The sequence below is a fragment of the Saccostrea echinata genome, unplaced genomic scaffold (genome assembly GCF_033153115.1).
Source record: "Saccostrea echinata isolate AGI-Se365-2 ecotype Australia unplaced genomic scaffold, CSIRO_AGI_Sech_v1 ptg000030l, whole genome shotgun sequence".
Taxonomy (NCBI): Eukaryota; Metazoa; Mollusca; class Bivalvia; order Ostreida; family Ostreidae; genus Saccostrea; species Saccostrea echinata.
In genome coordinates, this window is record NW_026889779.1 from 24,426,065 (window position 1) to 24,445,139 (window position 19,075).

General features: G+C 33.7%; 2 protein-coding genes across 3 annotated transcripts in view; one reads left to right on the forward strand and one right to left on the reverse strand.

Annotated features, from left to right (window-relative positions):
* The window catches only part of LOC133197576 (3 beta-hydroxysteroid dehydrogenase/Delta 5-->4-isomerase type 2-like), a 132,808-nt gene that overhangs the window by 55,266 nt on the left and 58,467 nt on the right, over nucleotides 1-19,075 (reverse strand). The window lies entirely within an intron of this gene.
* The window catches only part of LOC133197573 (probable RNA-binding protein 19), a 33,032-nt gene that overhangs the window by 13,757 nt on the left and 200 nt on the right, over nucleotides 1-19,075 (forward strand). For both annotated transcript variants that reach the window (XM_061333674.1, XM_061333675.1), the window contains exons 14-26: nucleotides 1,031-1,161; nucleotides 1,288-1,348; nucleotides 1,949-2,003; nucleotides 2,137-2,233; nucleotides 2,351-2,461; nucleotides 2,723-2,923; nucleotides 3,078-3,185; nucleotides 3,793-3,912; nucleotides 6,498-6,564; nucleotides 6,798-6,936; nucleotides 7,466-7,582; nucleotides 10,393-10,498; nucleotides 17,581-17,704. In XM_061333674.1, the coding sequence (XP_061189658.1) occupies nucleotides 1,031-1,161; nucleotides 1,288-1,348; nucleotides 1,949-2,003; nucleotides 2,137-2,233; nucleotides 2,351-2,461; nucleotides 2,723-2,923; nucleotides 3,078-3,185; nucleotides 3,793-3,912; nucleotides 6,498-6,564; nucleotides 6,798-6,936; nucleotides 7,466-7,582; nucleotides 10,393-10,498; nucleotides 17,581-17,704 (1,437 nt within the window). The remainder of the gene's footprint in view (nucleotides 1-1,030; nucleotides 1,162-1,287; nucleotides 1,349-1,948; nucleotides 2,004-2,136; nucleotides 2,234-2,350; nucleotides 2,462-2,722; nucleotides 2,924-3,077; nucleotides 3,186-3,792; nucleotides 3,913-6,497; nucleotides 6,565-6,797; nucleotides 6,937-7,465; nucleotides 7,583-10,392; nucleotides 10,499-17,580; nucleotides 17,705-19,075) is intronic.

A 19,075-nucleotide genomic window follows, 5' to 3' on the forward strand; every position in this document is an offset into this window, starting at 1 on the left:
GGTGCTTGTCATAAACTTTTCTCATTTTCATACTATAATTCAGAACCACTGGGCCAATATCAACCAAACTTGGCACAGAGTATCCTTGGGTGAAGGGGATGCAAGTTTGTTCAAATGAAGGCTGCACCCTCTTCCAAGGGGAGATGATTAAGAAATAGTGAAAATTCTCAACAAGAATCGCTGGGCCAGAAAAGATGAAATATGTGAAAACTTCCTGACAAAGCATAGATTCAAATTTGTTTAAATCGTAACCCCTGAGGATAGGATTGGGCCACAATAGGCAATCAAAATTTTACATATGAATATACAGGAGAAATCTTATAAAATCTTCTCAAGAACAGCAAGGCCAAGATAAGTCATATTTACATGGAAATTTCTCAGATAGTGTATATTCAAGTTTGAACAAATCATGACCCCATGACCCCATGGTGTAGGGTGGGGTAAGTATGGGCAATCAAAGTTTTACTTGGAAATACATAAAAAAATTATTTAAAAGTCTTCTCAAGATCAGCAAAGCCATGATTAGTCATATTTATATGGAAGCATCCTCAGGTAGTGAAGATTTAAGTTTATTCAAATCATGATCCCCGTGGGTAGGGTGGGGACTCAATGGGCAATCAAAGTTTTACATAAGAAAATAAAGAAAACATATTTAAAAGTCTTCTTCTCAAGAACAGCAAAGCCTTATTAGTTATATTGATTTGGAAGCAATCTCAGATAGTGTAGATTCAAGTTCATTCAAATCGTGACACCTGAGGGTAGGGTTTGGCCACAATTTTACATAAGAATATATAGGGAAAAAATCTGCTCATAATGAAAAGAAGGGCCATAGTGACTTAGGTGTGCATTTTGGCCCATGTTTTGGAATAACATCCATCATTAAGTGATGTTGACAGTTGCTATGTTCTATCACACTGGAGTGCATGGTTCCATCATTCAGAGGGTAATAGTGACTGTAATTTTAAACAAATATTTCTCAATGAATCAAATTCAACTAATATACTTGAAAGTATAATATTTTCACATATAGGGCCCCTGGCTGAGGTTCATCTTTCCATTGACACTGTCACTAAGAAGATCCGGGGTTATGCCTTCATCTTGTTCATGATGCCAGAGCATGCAGTTCGAGCCTATGAACAACTGGATGGATCAGTGTTCAAGGTTCATGCTTCTAACTTCTACTTAATGTTAAACAAGTACTTGTATATTCAAGATTTGATTAATCTTTACAATTTCATAATGAGAGTTTGTCCACGACTTGATTGTTATTCTACTTGTAAATTTCAGGGTAGAATGTTGCATATTATTCCTGGGAAAGAGAAGCTGGATGATGATACAGAACACTCAGGTAAAAATCAAACAATGAAACTGACAAGGTACAACAGAACACTCAGTTAAAGATCGTGAAACTGACAAGATAAAGAATACTCAGGTAAAAATCAAACAATAAACTGTCGAGATACAGAGCGCTCAGGTAAAAATGAAACAATGAAACTGACAAGATACAGAATGCTCAGGTAAAATCAAACAATAAACTATCAAGATACAGAGCGCTCAGGTAAAAATCAAGACTATGAAACTGACAAGATATAGAATGCTCATGTAAAATCAAACAATAAACTGTCAAGATACAGAGCACTCAGGTAAAAATCAGACTATGAAACTGACAAGATATAGAATGCTCAGGTAAAATCAAACAGGGAAAGTTAGCAAAAGAATGCTCAGGTAAAAATCAAACGATGAAACTGACAAGATACAAAATACTCAGGTAAAAATCAAACACGGAAAGTTACAACAGAATGCTCAGGTAAAACTCAACCATGAATGTGACAAGAATGTGAAAGTAATTATGTTCTTTGTATTCCTAGGAAACAATACATAATGTATAACATGACTGATCTTTATTATTTTTTTTTATGTACAAACAAATCTTCTTCTGATTTTGTAGAAGGGTCATCTTTTAAGACCAAAAAAGCTGCAAAGCAGAAAGCAGAGGCAACAAGGTAAATCCCTCACCTAACTGAATGATATAACAGACTGCAATATGTGCAATATATATTGCCACATAATCTCATTAAACAATGAAACACTACAGTTAATTTATGGTAGTTTTATTTTATCTACCTGATCTTTCAGCTCCCATAATTGGAATACCTTGTTCTTGGGAGTTAATGCTGTAGCTGATGTAATGGCAGCCAAATACAACACAGAAAAAAGTCACATTTTAGATCCAGTAGGTTCTTTTTTTACATTTAATCAAAATTTAAATCAATTTTCAGACATCTAGCAGTTATTTCAGTAATAAACCGGTATCAGTTTTTCTCATGAAAAATACTGATTACTTTTGAAGGAAGCACCTCAAAGTCTTGGTGTCAGAATGGCCCTAGGAGAAACTCAGATTGTGGCAGAAACTCGGGACTTTTTAACAGAGAATGGAGTTGTCCTAGACAGTTTCAGTCAGGTTTATTTTTACTTCCATTATTATTTCATCTCATCCATATGTTACATTCAGTGATAGTTTCTATTTAGTCAAAATTAGTATGGTTTGATTTAATTAGAAGAATGTTATTAATACCAATGTTTATCATCAAATCTTTTGCCATATTTGTCTTAATTTTCTTAATGTCTTGTTATGTACATTTATTTGTATTTAGTTGAAATATTCCTCTGATACAATGTGCCTTAAAGCAAAGAGCATAAATTCTCATAAATTCATTTATAGGCTGCAGCTCCACGAAGTAAGACGGTGATTCTAGTAAAAAATCTCCCAGCTAACACTGATCCTGAGGATCTGCGGACAGTCTTCAGCAAACATGGGGCTCTAGGGAGGGTCATTTTACCTCCCTCAGGAATCACGGCCATTGTGGAATACTTAGATCCAACCGAAGCAAAATTAGGATTTAGAAACCTTGCTTACACTAAGGTATACAATTGTTTGATTGATTGAAACTTAACATCTTTTGGATATAACAGACATGTATACATATACTAATTAATGAAACCTTCCTTATTACTAAGGATGCCAGATGTTTATGTGCAGAAGTAAGAGGCACATCAGTTTTGTTTTCTTTCTGCAGTTTCAGCATGTCCCACTATACCTTGAATGGGCTCCTATGGAAGTTTTCCGATCACCTGTTGTCAAATCAGAAGAAAAAGAAACTTCAAAGGACTCAGAAATGTACAAGGTACATTATAAAAACTCTTCAATGTTTGTATATTATCGATTTATTTGGCTTTGTGCACTTAAAATATTGGCAAAATGCACTTCAGTAAATTTGTACTCCTTAGGCCATCTTTTAAAAAAAATGTTTGCTCTCTCCTGACCGACTGGCTAAAAATGGCCTGATTCAAAACTTTTTTAAACCTTCAGGAAGCGACATTTTTTTTTTATTCATTTCAGAATTTTCTAATCCTGTCAATAACTATTTTAATTGTATTGATACCTTCAATTTTAAAAGATTTTAAAAATTCTGCATTGATTTTGAAAATTTCTGAGATAAAAAATTTTCCCACCTACTTACCAACCCAATTTTTTATCCTGAGTTTAGAGAGGGCAAGCAAACTTTATTTCAAAGATGGCCTTATATTTAAATTCCTACTGAATGATTTACCTTTTACCTAATTCATTTATACCCGATATAAACAGCACTCAGGCCATCATTAAATTTTTTTCTTTGATGTACTTCGACCCACAATTTTCAAGGTGAGTAGGTGGGCAGTTTGATGATTGTTATTGATGTAGTGATTTAATTGATTAAGTGATTTAATTGATGATTGTCATTGATAATGCAGAAAGAAGAAAATGAAGAGGAGTCATCTAGTGAAGATGATGAGAGTGGAATCCCAGAACCTGATTCTACTCTCTTTGTGAAAAATCTTAACTTTACCACAACTGAAGAAGGGCTCAGAGAGGTATGGAATTTTGTTGTTGTCATCAGATAAGTTTGTTGTGCTCTACACTTTAAGGAAGCGATTGCAAGGCGTCACGTGATCGACTCATGTGATGTTTAAAAAAAGAAGATTTACGGTAACCATTTCCGGAATAACAGCTGAATAAGGAGCGTGATTATGATTACGCCCATGACAAAATATCTTCGTGGCAATAATTTTAAAGCAGAGAAAGAATAATATTAAGATGTGATGTTGCAGAGTGTTGGTGAGCGTCGACGCAGACATTTTTTTTAATTCCTGGTTTTTTTTTTTCGTTTCGACACGTCTACCTTTTGTCGTAGTTCTGAACACTGAAATCTATTTCATGAATAAATTTAATTCATATCTGGATCTTTATGTCCTCTAGTTTTATTTAAAATATTAGAATTTTATTTGAGATCGGTTTCTTTCCTATAGGATCTCCATCTATGAATCGATATTCATTTCCTAGAAGCTTCAGACGGCGTGATTTTCTCAGTGATTATAATGAATATAGGCCTGTATGGATGGACAGATAAATGAATGCGTTTTTCATATATACGTGTATAGACCAGTTTGAGGCCGCATGCTGGACATGAACGTATTTTTAAAAATATCGCAGAGGAAATTGTTTTCCTCGGTAAGATCTTCTCTAGCATTTTCAACTCTTACATCGACCATGTAAACATTGAATCGTCGGCACATTATTGCGTAAACATTTATAATTGTTGTGGTAAAATGTTTTATTCGTCGTATTTGGTAAAAAATTGAAACTGAACACACTTCTTCTGACAGAAAAGAAAAGTTTCTTTTTGCAAGTTTTCACAAATCTAGCAAAAAATACGCGTGTAAGAATGACAGATGAAACTAAGAGAGGTTAATTCTGACAATCGAGGTACTACGGAGGTACCAGGTATACCAGAGAGGGAAAATTGTTTTGAGCATATTACATTTTTGAAAAAAAAAATTCAACTCATCCTGCTCACGGGAATATATTTGAAAAATGAATTTGATTTTTTAAAATTCACGAGGACATAAACAAAGACGTTTCACCTCAGCATATTTCATGAACCGCGTGAGCATGAAGCGCAAATTTATAAATGTCATTCAACGATTATTTTTGAAACAAAACAGTTTGCACTATAGTTTTGACGTCAAGTGTGGCATTATGACGTCACAATGGAGATATGTAGGCTTACCTATGATGATTATTGTTTTCTAACTTGCAATGAATCTGAAGGGAAAATATTTGCAAAATGTAAATATTAAATAGCAAATCATGAAATTTGTCAAATAAGATAATAGTTAGGATTTTTATATACGGTATATATTGCAGGTACAAGTTCTCTGAAATAACCTATTCATTCAATGTGTTCAAGTGACTCACCCCCCCCCCCCCCCCCCCTTTCCGATTCCAAGTCACAGTGCAGAGAACTCGATGAGTGTTCAGAGCATGAACAATTTGGCCCTTAGACCACTGTGCACTGGTTTAGAATGTATATACATGTACTTATGTTGATATAATAACGGAATGAATATTTTGGAGATGGGGAAATAAAAAAAATATGCATATTGTTGTTTTTTGTGTACATTATTTTATATTATTCTGCTATCATTCTGCTCTACGCATAAAATGAGCAACCACTACAAGATTTTCAGGAAAAAATATTTATTAATCTATACGTATTTTCTATAGTTTTTAACAGATTATGCATATTTAAGGTTCAGCAACAAACCATCAGATTAAAATTTATGAAATCTTTTAATATTTTAGGAAAGGGGGGGGGGGGTATTGAAATGCATGTAGCTTAAAAAAGAATGTGATGACCCCACTTCATATTTTAAACATAAGTCACTTATAATAATTGTTACAAAATATATTAATTTTGGGAAAATTCATTGGGCAATTTTTTGTCAAGACGTTGAAAACTGCTCTTGGGGTGAAAATATTACTGCAAATTTACAATGACTACTCCCCAAAGCAACTGGGGCATTAGTACATCTATCAATAGTTTCCGATACAATTTTTATTTCCGATGAATATAAAGCATGTTATTTAATATCTGGTGAAAATTATTTAATTTGTTTCAATTTTGATACCTGTATGGCATAATTAAAAATTCACTACATAAATATCAAAATATTGAAAAACGGTGGTTACCATGGCAACCATATCTTCCTTATAACCCTGATGACCATGGTTGAAATTTTCATATGATGATACCATTAACGTAAGGCAAATTATATGTAAAAATGAGAAAAATTCATTGAGCGGATTTTTTTCATGTACCCTTGCAATCTCTTCCTTAAATGGGTAGTTTTTTTTTCTCAGAAAAGAAAAAGAGCAAGGTTACTCAAATTGATATGAAGGACTATAAGATTTATGTTCCCATAAATTTACATATTAGAGACACACCTCATACTGTAAGAAGGTTATTACATGAACTGAACTAAAAATTAACCAATGTAAAATCATGTGGATCAAGTGTATGGCAGTAATAAGGGGTGTCACTCACTGTATCATTTCCCAGGAAGAGAAATGTTTCAGATGAGCATTATGACCCATTACCCACTTTTTTCTTTTTTAGAAATTCAAGAAATGTGGGAAAATACGATCAGTTTCAATCGCAAAAAAGAAAGATATGAAGAATCCAGGTACATGTTTTTCTTAGTGGAGATACCATACTTATACTGGTGCATTTACATTAGTTAATGATTAAGTCAATTCTGTGTCTAAGTTTAGTAATTAAAAATGAATTTTGTACCTAAAAAGGAAAAGTAAGGTTCTTCTATAGTTAATTGTTACTTAGTAAAGTTTATTCTGATGGGAAATTGAGAATTTTGTGTGTTTTGAGTTAACCTGTTTACTACTGTCCATTATTTTACAGGGAAATACTTGTCCATGGGATATGGATTTGTGGAATTCCAGAATAAGGAAAGCTCAATGAAGGCCATTAAGGAGCTCCAACACACTGACCTAGATGGCCATGCCGTAGAATTAAAGATTTCTAACCGGACAACTCTCACGTGAGTAACACACACATCTATTTCACGACACAGGGCTTTTAAATCCCGAAAGTTAGTCTTATTATGTCAATCTAAAATTTTGTTGCATTTTTAGAGTGTTCTTTATTTGTGTTACTTGTAAAATTTTAAACTTTTAATTTAAATTTTGACTTACAAATTTGAAAGTAAACAATGATACTGGAAACAGATCCGGTATGTTCACTTTTGAAAAAGTTTAACATGGCGTTTAATAATAGTTTCCGAAATTTGAACATATCTTGATGAGTTATACTTCCCTTACTTTGCCCATATACAGTGTACACATAAACAATCATGTTTATCAATTTTTTCATCCTCTTCTTTGCTGAACTTCTTTCAAGGTTCTGAAATTTATTTTTACTTGTCTATACATGTATCTGCAGATTTGGACTAAAATACATGAACAAGCATTAAAAACTGGATTTTGAGTTATGTCTCTTTGGTCATTTAAATATATAACTGATAGTGACAATGCAGCATATGTTAAGTATCCGCTTAATTTCTTTTTCAGAAAGGAAAAACCAAACACAAAGAAGAAACAAAAAGTTAAAAAGCAGAAAACAACAAAGATTTTAGTGCGGAACATTCCATTTGAGGCCAAAAAACCTGAAATATATGAACTTTTCAAGTACGTGCTTGTTATTTTACTATATTAATTTGGCAAGAAAACTCATCAGATGCAATTTAGAAAAAAACTTATACAAAGAATTGAGCAATACTACTCCTTATTGCTGCCCATCTTAAAGCCCTGGTAGTATTGCTCTGTTTTCCAGACAAGACAATATACATGTACGTATTTTTAGTCTATCCACTACCATAAATAGATGTCATCTGGTAAAGTATAGATTAACATAGAAGACTTCAGTGATTATTTACCATAAGTAATGATAATTTAAGATCTGCTTGGATAGAGATCTGCTTTCATACATATCTACCATATGCTGTTGAGTTGTACTTAGTCCAAAGCAATGCAAGATAATCCATTGTTACAGTCCCTGAAACGTTCTACTTTCCCACTTGAACGGTGAGCGAACGCTGAACGAACGGTGAACGAACGGTGAACGAACGCAGAGCGAACGGTGAGTGAACGATGTGTGAACGCTGAACGCAACTTGGTGAACGATGTGTGAACGGTGAACGGTGAGCGAACGCAGAACGCAAACGGAGCGCAAACGCGAACGCAAAGTGAACGGTGAACGAACGGTGAACGCAAGATGAACGATATATTCGGAATGCCTCTGATCTTTTCCTTGCATTGAAACTATTTTATTATATTATAATGTTAGGTGCAAAATAATAATAATAATAATAATAATAAATAAATAAATAATAAATAGGTAAACCAATAAATGAATGAATAAATAAGTCAATAAAATAAATTCTCCAAAATTGTCCTAAGAAAGACGATGCATGCACATTAAGTTTTTAATCACACGATTTTTATCGCATTAAAACATTGTAATTGTTGCCGAACGCTGAAGTATAAAAGATGTTTTTTTAGTTGGAAAATAAAAATGTTTATTCTTATTTGATAACAAATCAGAGAAAACTTCTGACTTACAGAATGAATTAAAGCGGTTGTAACATCCATTCATATATCTCTGTGTCAATGCGATTTCGTGTAAAGTAATGAAAAAAAATAATAATTACAAAGGTCAGTGGACGTTTTGCATTTATACGCTCGTATTTTAAATGTTTAATACAATAATATATTGTGTCACTTCTCTATTTTTCATGATGATTTATTGAGCAGACTTCTACATGTATCTGTAGATGGCCGTGATTATACGCGGACAAGATAATACAAAGATGCATATTCATATTATTTGTTATAAATTCAATTTTCAGAACTTGATATTTAAGTAATATGCTGTTATAGTGTTTATTAAACAGACAAATGAGAGAGAGAGAGAGAGAGAGAGATACCGTTTTAGCCCCCCCCCCCCCTCCTTTCAGGCTTTACTAAATGTTTGTACCTATATCAAACAAAAACTCTGAATTTTTTTTCTAAATATATCAGACAGTGAAAGTAACTTTTTTTTAATCAACAAATCATATCCATTTGTTTGACAGTCATACTAGTTTTTATTTTCCTGCTTCAAGTTCACACGAAGTCCACGTGCTTGTGCTGTCAATCAAAATCATTCGACACTGTGCAGGTGTGAAAGTTTCGTCACATCGAAGGCGAAGTGCGAGTATTTCCAACAAGTTATAACATTTATTTTCATCATTTCTAGATTTGATTCCAACATTTAGATAATAAATGAATAAAATACATTGGGCATTAACACTTGAATTTGAAACATACTCTCTGCCAATTTCAAATACCACCGCCGACATGTGTACATTTTGAACTACTATTGTTTTGTGACTTTTTTTAGATGCATGTTTGGTTTGAGACTGAAATTTTTGTTCTAAAAAAGACCTTAACTTTTATTTTTAAAATGTTAATTAAAATATTCTGGAAATACAGTACTGTCTAAGTAACCGATTTGAGGGAAAGGGGGGGGGGGGTATTAATCATATCGAATGGCAAACATATAAAGTTACGGTGAAGAAAGAATTTTTTTCTCTATAACTATAAACTTAACATATTATAGTAGAGAAAATTCTGTAGTGCATTACATTTTAAATAAATATTTCCTTTAACCACACTATCAATTTCATTCGCTCCAAAGATAATAAATTAACAGGATATCCGCAGTACTATGTATAACTCTCAGAACTAGTTCTATCATATTTTCTATAGTAATTGAAAAAAAGGTGTTAGAAATAAATATTTTCGTAATTTTGCTGCCTAATTATTTTACTTGGATAATTATATCACAAACATTTTATTTAACAAAACAACAAATTGTTGCAGAGCTTGAAGTATTTGCACATTGCCCTTAGTTAAATTTAATATTTCAGCATCGGTCTACATAGGTACAGAATGTGCTTATAACAACATTTATTTTCCAGAGTAATTTAATAAATAACCGAACAGCTAAGTTAGAATAATAAATATATATATCGTAGATATTTTCCCCCATTAAATAATGATTCTTCAAACACGATATGTTAGTTATTAAATTAAAAAAAACAACCTGTAACTCCTTACCTACAAAAAGATAAGTCCTTTCACTTCGGAGTTCCGAATGACAATCAAAACTGAACGAAAGGTGAACGCTGAACGCAAGGTGAACGCAAAGTGAACGGAACGAAGAGCGAACGCTGAACGCTTTGTGAACGGTGAACGCGAGCGCACGGTGAACGGTGAACGCAAAACTGTGAACGGAGAGCGAACGGTGAACGCACGGTGAACGAACGGTGAACGCACGCTGAACGAACGGTGAACGAACGGTGAGCGAACGGAAAAATGGGAAAGTAGAACGTTTCAGGGACTGTAGTTAATTTGTATTATCTAAAAATAATACTTACTTGCTTAATGAATTACAGGGTGTTTGGAGAACTAAAGTTTGTGCGACTCCCTAAGAAGCTGGGTGGAACAGGATCACATCGAGGTTTTGGATTCGTGGATTTTCTGACAAGACAAGATGCTAAGGTAAGTCACGGGTTTTCTCCTTGATTTTTTTTTTTTATCCAAAAAATAGACCTAAAAGGAATACATTTAATAACCATTCAAAGCTTAATGAAAACTATTTTAATATTGATGTTGAGTTTGATATTCAAGATTGAATGATAGGGTCATCATTTTTCTAAGTAGAGATGATGAGAGAAATTTATTTTTTCAAATAAAGTTGGATCCCAGATAGATAATAAGAATATGATGGTTTCTTTTATAGATAATATTTTCTTAGAATCATTTGGAAAAAAAATTTGAAAAGTAGACTTATTCTATTCATTTAGCACTATCAGTTAAGTAGAGTACCAGACTTTCGGTCTTGAGCCCACTTAAGATACATATTATGCAATAATATGCTAACGGAAAAAAGAAACTGTGCATCGGTAAATTTAGCATAAAACTCAAAGTATATCATTTATAGTTATAAGCAGATATAATTGATACAGATAATCATTTTAATGACAAAAGACTTGAACTCGACTCAATTGCATGGACTTTTCATGGTGGGCAAGCACATGTTGTTTTATGACGTAATTGTATTCGCATGGTATCTCGAGCAATATTTTTTGTGCGAAACATTTTTCAAGACTGGATTTGTTCAGAAAATCACTTTGGTATTATAAGAATCTGAAATTATGCTATGCCAAGACTAAATGAAAATCAACATCTTCGTGCTATTGGAATGCTGCAGGCTGGGATGGCCCAGAATGTTGTTGCACGACAATTTAGTGTTCACAGAAACACTATCTGCTCTTTAATTATGGAGATGTTTCCAACAATTCGCAACACTTTGGATCGACCACGTTCAGTATGTCCCCCGTGACATCAGTTCGCCAAGATAACCATATCAGACTCATGCATCTACAAAATCATTTTCAGACAGCAAGTCTGACTAATCCTAGCATCCCCGGTCTTAGGTGCATAAGTGCAAGAACTGTACGTAATTGCTTGTGCGAGCATAACATCAGACATAGATGTCATGTGATACGTCCAGCACTGCTCCAACCTCATCGAACTGCACAATTAGCATGGTGTCAGAGACATCTGAGGTACTGATTTCAAGATTGGGCCAATGTTTCTCATTTTGACAGCAGTGACAGTCGCCGAAGGGTTTATCGTTGGGATGGGGAGCGTTACTCTGATGCTTGTGTAGTGCAGCGTCCACAATTTGGAGGTGGTAGCTTAATGGTGTGGGGTGGTAATACAGCTCATGATAGGACCCCTTTATAGATAATCAGTGGAAACCTGACAGGCATTCGCTACAGGGATGAAATAATCCAATGTCATGTGATACCGTTCATACAGAGACAACAAAGTCCCTTTACCCTGCAACAGGATAAGGCCAGACCGCATGTTGCCCATGTTGTCAGAGACTTTATTGCCCAGCAGAATGTCGATGTCCTGCCCTGGCCAGCAGTTTCACCTGACTTATCACCTATGGAACACATATGGGATGAAATGGAAAGACAGTTACATGGTTTACCAAACCAGCCAGTGACGTTGGATGAATTAGGCCAGGAATTGACCAATATCTGGAACAACATTCCCAAGGCATTTTTGAACAATTTAGTGTCATCATTGAGTCACCAGTGTCAAACGTTTGAATGCAAATGGTGCATGGCCTTATGCGGTATTAAGTTTGTTAATCGCATTCCAAGTACCATTGTCTTTTTAAGGTCTTACAAGTGACGTTTTATGACATAAACATAAATTCTGCATATTTGTAAACAATACATTTGTGAATCATGCTACTGAATTTAATATATTGTCACTGATATTTAATTTTTTATTTTGTACTTTAAATAATGCACATTTTCTTTTTTCCGCTAGTATATGATAAAATATATTGATTTCAACAAAAAATGCATAAAAATGTAACATTTTGAACCCTTCTTTTAAAATTTCTTTTAGACCCCCCTTAAATTAAGGGACTTGTATCCCCTTTCCATGACACCCCCCCCCCCCTTTTAAGGTTTAGATGTTTCGGTGCATAGAGTCATTAAGCTTTCCAAAAAGAATATGAAGGTGAATATCTTCAGAATTCTCTACTCAGGAGCAAGGCTACATTTTTGTTTCACCTACAAAGCAGAGCAACAGGGAAGGATCACTTTGCCAAATGACTCTTTGTCCATTCTTACAAGAGATACCTAAAGTGGGATATAATGAACATATTTGATATGTCAGCAAGAGGTTAAACCCAAACACTGGAGATAACCCAACAAGAGTTTTCAGATACATTGCACAGTAAATGTAAGAGCAAGTCTATAGCACAATAGTGTAAAGGTGAACACCGAACTGAAATTGCCCAACCCTTTAGTGAAAATACGTGTATCAACATAAAACTGCACTGCTAAAAAATATGCAACGAGACCTTTTATCATTTCCACCATATAATGGAATTACAAACAAAAGTAATCCACTGCTAGTTTTTGCTCGAAGTTAACACTCTACTGCATAGCTGTCTGTTAATTAGCCTGTATCTTTTGTATGGTAAAAGAAGAGAAATTTGATATTTTGCATGTAGGTAACATAAGAACTTTTGTTTCATGCAATGGTTTCTAACCCCTTGATCTTGTCCTTTGAACTACTTTTCAGAAATATTTTCTAATGACTGTGTACTCAATATCTTTCAAAGATGTGTGTTAGGGCTGTGATAGCAATCCATTGTTGCTGTTGAAGGTGAATGACCACTCAAGTTCTTAATCTTGGCCTTGTTGATGTGAAGTTGAGGACATTATATATCAAACATGTCATTTCTTGAAATTTTCAGCAATCATGTTCATGGGTGAGGGTTGTTGCCCATGGGCCTCATCTTACTGACATCGGTGCAGGTTGAAAAAAAAAATTTACAATAAGGAGTTGCACATATTTGATACTTTGCAATTTAATGTTGTACCATACATTAAAAAAAAAACATGATTCATGTGAAAATTTGTGATAAATTTATGCTAACTTGGGCAACAATGAACTTGAATATATAAAAATTTCCTGGAGTAGAATACATGGTACATGTTAATGAAGTAGCAATAAGCTGGAAATTTGTACTTATTTCAAGTAGATGTTTTTTTCAGAAACTGAAATAAATATATATAATAATTAGTGTTTACCTGTTACTGTACAAATAACGGTTTAAAAGCAAGAGATAAAATACTAGGTGCTGTGATGGTTTGGGGCTAATATATTTGAGAGACTGTTTATGGAATGAGAATATTCATGATGATTTTGTTGGTGGTGATGAAGAGATGATCTTGGCCAAGGTCAGGCTAGATTTGGTAGATTACTAATGTCACTTTTTAGCAGCCTATTTTAAAGCTGTCAAAATTATGCCTTTATGTAAAAATAAAAAAATAAAAAAATAAAAGCAAAATCCTACATACCGACCCTATTTATTCTTAATTAGCATGTGATTAGTAAACAAACATTTTTTAGCTCACTGAACTTTTCTGATCACATTTTTTCCAGCATCTGTATAGCTGTCCAGCTGTCTGTAAACATTCACATTTTCAAATTCTTCCCAAGTATCACTCAGCTGATTACTACCAAACTTGCCACAGAGTATCCTTGGGTAAAGGGGATTCAAATTTATTCAAATGAAGGGCCACACCTTCTTCCAAGGGGAGATACATGTAATTATGAACAAGTGAAAAATTAATTGAATCCAAAGAACCACTAGGCCAAAAAATATTAGTCTTAAGGTGAAAGTACCTTAGGTAGTGTAGATTCAAATTTGTTCAAAATATGGCCCTGGGGGTTAGGATGGGGCCACAGTGGGCAATTAGAGTTTTACATAGGAATACAAAGGGAAAAAAAATATTTAAAAATCTTCTCAAGAACAGCAAAGACAATCATATTTATATGGAAGCATCTTCAAGTAGTGCAGATTCAAGTTTGTCCAAATCGTGACCCCCGGGGGTAGGATGGGACCACAGTGGGTGATCAAAGTTTTACATAGGAAAAATCTTTAAAAAATCTTCTTCTAAGGAATAGCAAATCCATAATTAGTCATATTAATACAGAAGCATCCTCAGTTAGTGTACATTTAAGTTTGTTCAAATCAACCCCCCCCCCTTCCTGGATAGAGTGGGGCCACAACAGGGTATCAAAGTTATACATAGGAAATTAGGAATATATAAGAAAAATTTTCTCAAGAACAAAGCCATGACTAGTTATATTAATATAGAAGCATCCTCAGGTAGATTTAAATTTGTTCAAATCATGACCCCAAGGAGTAAAGAGGGGCCGAGAACAGAGAATGGATTATAGTAATACAAAGGAATACACAGGAAAATCATTAAAAATCTTCTTCTCAATAACAGTAGAGCCGTGATTAGTCATATTAATTCAGAAGCATCTTCAGGTAGTGTATATTAAAGTTTGTTCAAATCATGTCCCCCAGTGGTAGGGCTGGCCAAAACAGAAGATCAATCGTACAAGAAAAAATCTTGTAAAATCTTCCATGATTCATCAAAGAAATATGGATGCATTCTCAGTTAGTGTAGATTAATACTGAACTGATTTCTGGGTTTTCCTAGCCAGTGTGCTCAGGTGAGCAGTGCGGCCTCTAGGCCTCTTGTTTCTTAGGCCTAAGTGTACATGTGTTTGCTGTAAAATATGTTTCGATGTAGTGACTTGATGCAACTTCCACTCCCTAAAGAGAGGAGTGAGATAGTTTTTATAATTGCAACAATTTTCTGAATTAATTCAAATTAATTTGTTTGGAAGCTTGGTTCAGTGTTGAAAAAATAAGACATCATTTCAACAGTTTTTTATGAAAATTCTTTACAAGAATTTTGGCATGAGGTATTTGTTTGAATTTAAAACTGAATAAGTTATGTTTCTTGATAGAAAATATGAAACCCGACAGAATTAAACAGTAATGGACTCGGTTCAAATAGAAAGCCTAAATGCTAATGCTTTTAAGCTTGCTGTCTTTGGACATGTTAATGGAAAAATCAATCTTCTGGCACCACACAAACAAGTCATTTTAGTGATGTTCTGTAGAAATAAGACTAACTCCCACATCTTATTGCATAATCCAGTTATCTCTGAGGAAGCTATTGATTTAAATTGTTTCTTTTCTACAATGTTGATCTGTAATTGTCTTACTTATATTTACTGGTAAATATAATAAATCATATACAGCATTGTTGAATTTATAAAAGGAAATATGACTTGTTGATCTTACTTATCTTAAAATGTGTAGTAAATTCGATAGCGTTATGTGCAATCCAAATAAGCCGGACTTGAATAAGCTTTTCTAATATTATTTTTATATATATATATTTTTAGAATACTGTTAATGTATTATATTTAGCATGTACGATATTTAGTGGAAATTGATTTTACAAGTTAGCAAAGATTTGATATTGTGAATTCTGAACATGCTATCATAGATATAAATATATACATACATTACATTTAGCGATGTACTGGTACTTGATTTAGCAGAATTGGACTGCTTTCTGCCAAAGGCACTAAATAGAGTACATGATAAAATGTAAAATGTTTACAGTACATTGTTGAAGTAGGCAAGCATTTATTACATTTTCAACAGTGAAATACTGTGATTTATTTATTGAATAAAAGTGATATTCTCTCACAGTGTGAAAGGATACCAAAATGATATTCTCTCACAGTGTGAAAGGATATCAAAGTAAGTAAAAAATAATTTCTGGACTGTCATAAGATAGAGATAGTAACTTGATAGAGCTAAAACTGCAAATTTCTTCCCAAATATGTTGCTAAAAGCCATGCTATGTAATGTTTTCAATCTCAGAACTGCTAAGCTGTGACGTCTCAACCGCTCAACTATGACGTCAAGCCTATGACACTTTGTTAAGAAAAGACAGAGGCAAAGGGAAAATCAAAGAAAATGTAATAAACAGAAAATTCAATGTTTTGTAGATGAATATGGAATTTATTTCACTCGTGAGACAGGATTTTTTGATATTTTCACTCGTGCTTTGCACTCGTGAAAATATCAAAAAATCCTGTCCCACTCGTGAAATAAATTCCATATTCATCTACAAAACATTGAATATCCTCTATATACATGATGTATTATATATTGTTTTTACCTAAATATTCTTTTCAAGAAATTGTTTGAAAGTAACAAATCTCCAATTCAGCAACAGGGGCAAGCCCCTGATAAACCCAAATTATTATGAAAATCTTGTTTGAATCCCTACATGTACAGGTGAACTTCGGTATCTCAAGCACTGATATCAAGAATATGGATAAGTTGAGAGATTTGAAAGTCCCAACCCCTTATTCTTCAAGTACCGGGGTATTTTACCCTGGATATCTTGAATCCTTGGATGTCTCAAAGTTTTTTCTCGGTCCCATTGAGTTTGAGATACTGTCAGGTTTGACTCTGCAAAAAGTGCAAAGAGTATTCCTTTGTAAAATCCACAAATTTAGACTAACAAAGTTAACTTGTGAAGAAATTGGATGGGAGTGATGGAGAGCAATAGATACTTCAGAGTGATGAGGATTGAAATCAATATTTATCATCATCATGTATCAGCAAATACAATCTTTCATTAAGTCAAATGCTGACTGACTTTTTTCATACTAATTGTTAGGCTATTACTTACACACTGAATTGTCGACAGATTTTTCTGTTATTTCCCGATCATGACAAGGAGCACATGGCGGGTGAGATCGGTCAGCAGGGGATGCTCACTCCTCCATGGCACCTGATCCGACCTCTGATGTCTTAGAGGTCCATGTTTGCTCTGCTCCTGTTTTGTAATGTTTAATGGACTTTTGAGCTGGAATACTGTTCGTTATCTCCATCAGTCATATATATGTACATATATCTGACCAAACACTTGGATATCTGTATAGTTAAGATTTTGTCCATTTACAGGAAGTTAGAATAATTCAATGTAATTATTATGACCATAATCAAGGGTTCTTCAACAAGACACTGGTCCAAGACTTAATTGTACACACTGCAAGAAACACCCAAGAGATGGGAACACACCAATATTCTTCAGTCTCTGAGTAGCAAGAGATACCGGCAAAATAATTTGTTTTCAACCTTTTTATTCTATTAGAGAGCTTTTGATGCCCTTTGTCACAGCACACATTTGTACGGAAGGAGACTTGTGTTGGAGTGGGCAGAAAGTGCGGAGGATCTAGATCAGCTTCGTAAGAAAACGGCTGAACATTTCCATGAAGGTCAGTAATCTCTTGGTTATTTTTCTGGTTAATAATGTAGAAGGGGCCTACTTAGCTTCAAAAATAAAGCCAAGGGAGTATGGAATAAGAATTGGTTTTTAAGGAAACATTGAATAGGAATTGGAAGTCAAGTTAGTTTGAAATACTACTTTGTATTCAGGGGGTATGTAATTTACAGTCATTGAAGTATGGAATAGAAATTGATATTCAAGAAAGTTTGGAATTGGCAACAAAAGAATTATGGAATAGGAATTGGCAACAAGAAAAGTATGGAATAGGAATTGGCAACCAAGGAAGTATGAAATGGAAATTGGTTTTAATTTAATGAGTATGGAATAGGAATGAATATTTTATATATATATATATATATATATATATATATATATATATATATATATATATATATATATATATATATGGAATAGAAATTGGCAGTCAAGGGAGAATGGAATAGGAATTGGTATTCTAGAGAGTATGGAATAGGAATTAGTATTCAAAGGAGTATGGAAAAGGGAATTAGTATTCAAGGGAGTATGAAATATGAATATTCAATATATATGGAATAGAAATTGGCAATTAAGGGAGAATGGAATAGGAATTGGTATTCAAAGGAGTATGGAATATAGTATTCAAGGAGTATGGAATATAGTATTCAAGGAAGTATGGAATATGAATATTCAATATATGTGGAATAGAAATTGGCAATCAAGGGAGAATGGAATTGGTATTCAAGGGTGTTGGAATCGGAATTAGTATTCAAGGGAGTATGGAATAGGATTGGTGTTCAAGGGAGAATGGAATAGGAATTGGTATTATACATGTAGGGAGTATGAAATTAGCAATCAAGGAGGTATGGAATATGAATTGATTCAAAGAAGTATGGAATAGGAATTAGCAATCAACAGAGTATGGAAAAGGAATCAAAATTCAGGGGTTTTGACAGTTTATTAACATGATATCATGTAGTGGGAGTTAGCACTAATGCAAATGCATTTTCAAAGCCCTTATCCTTCCATTTATCTTTCTTAAAGTATTGAAAGAATTTTACCTCTTTTTCAATAGAATTTTTTTAAAAAAAAAGAAGAAGAAAAATCTAGAGTATTATGATAGAAAAGGTCCCTTTTTATTAGTTGTTAATAAACAAAGTAAGGAAGTTAGCGATGTGGAACATACATTAGTAAATACTTTCACCACCCACATGTTTATGCAGGGAAATTGCCTTTGGTTTCTCCTCATCGTGGTATAACACTTTAGGTTTATTTACTTCCTGGTCACACTAACAATTATGTGAATGTTGATTCTTCTTATTCATCATGTACTGTGCATATTTTAAATTTGAAAAAAGAAAATATATTTTTGATTGACATTTTC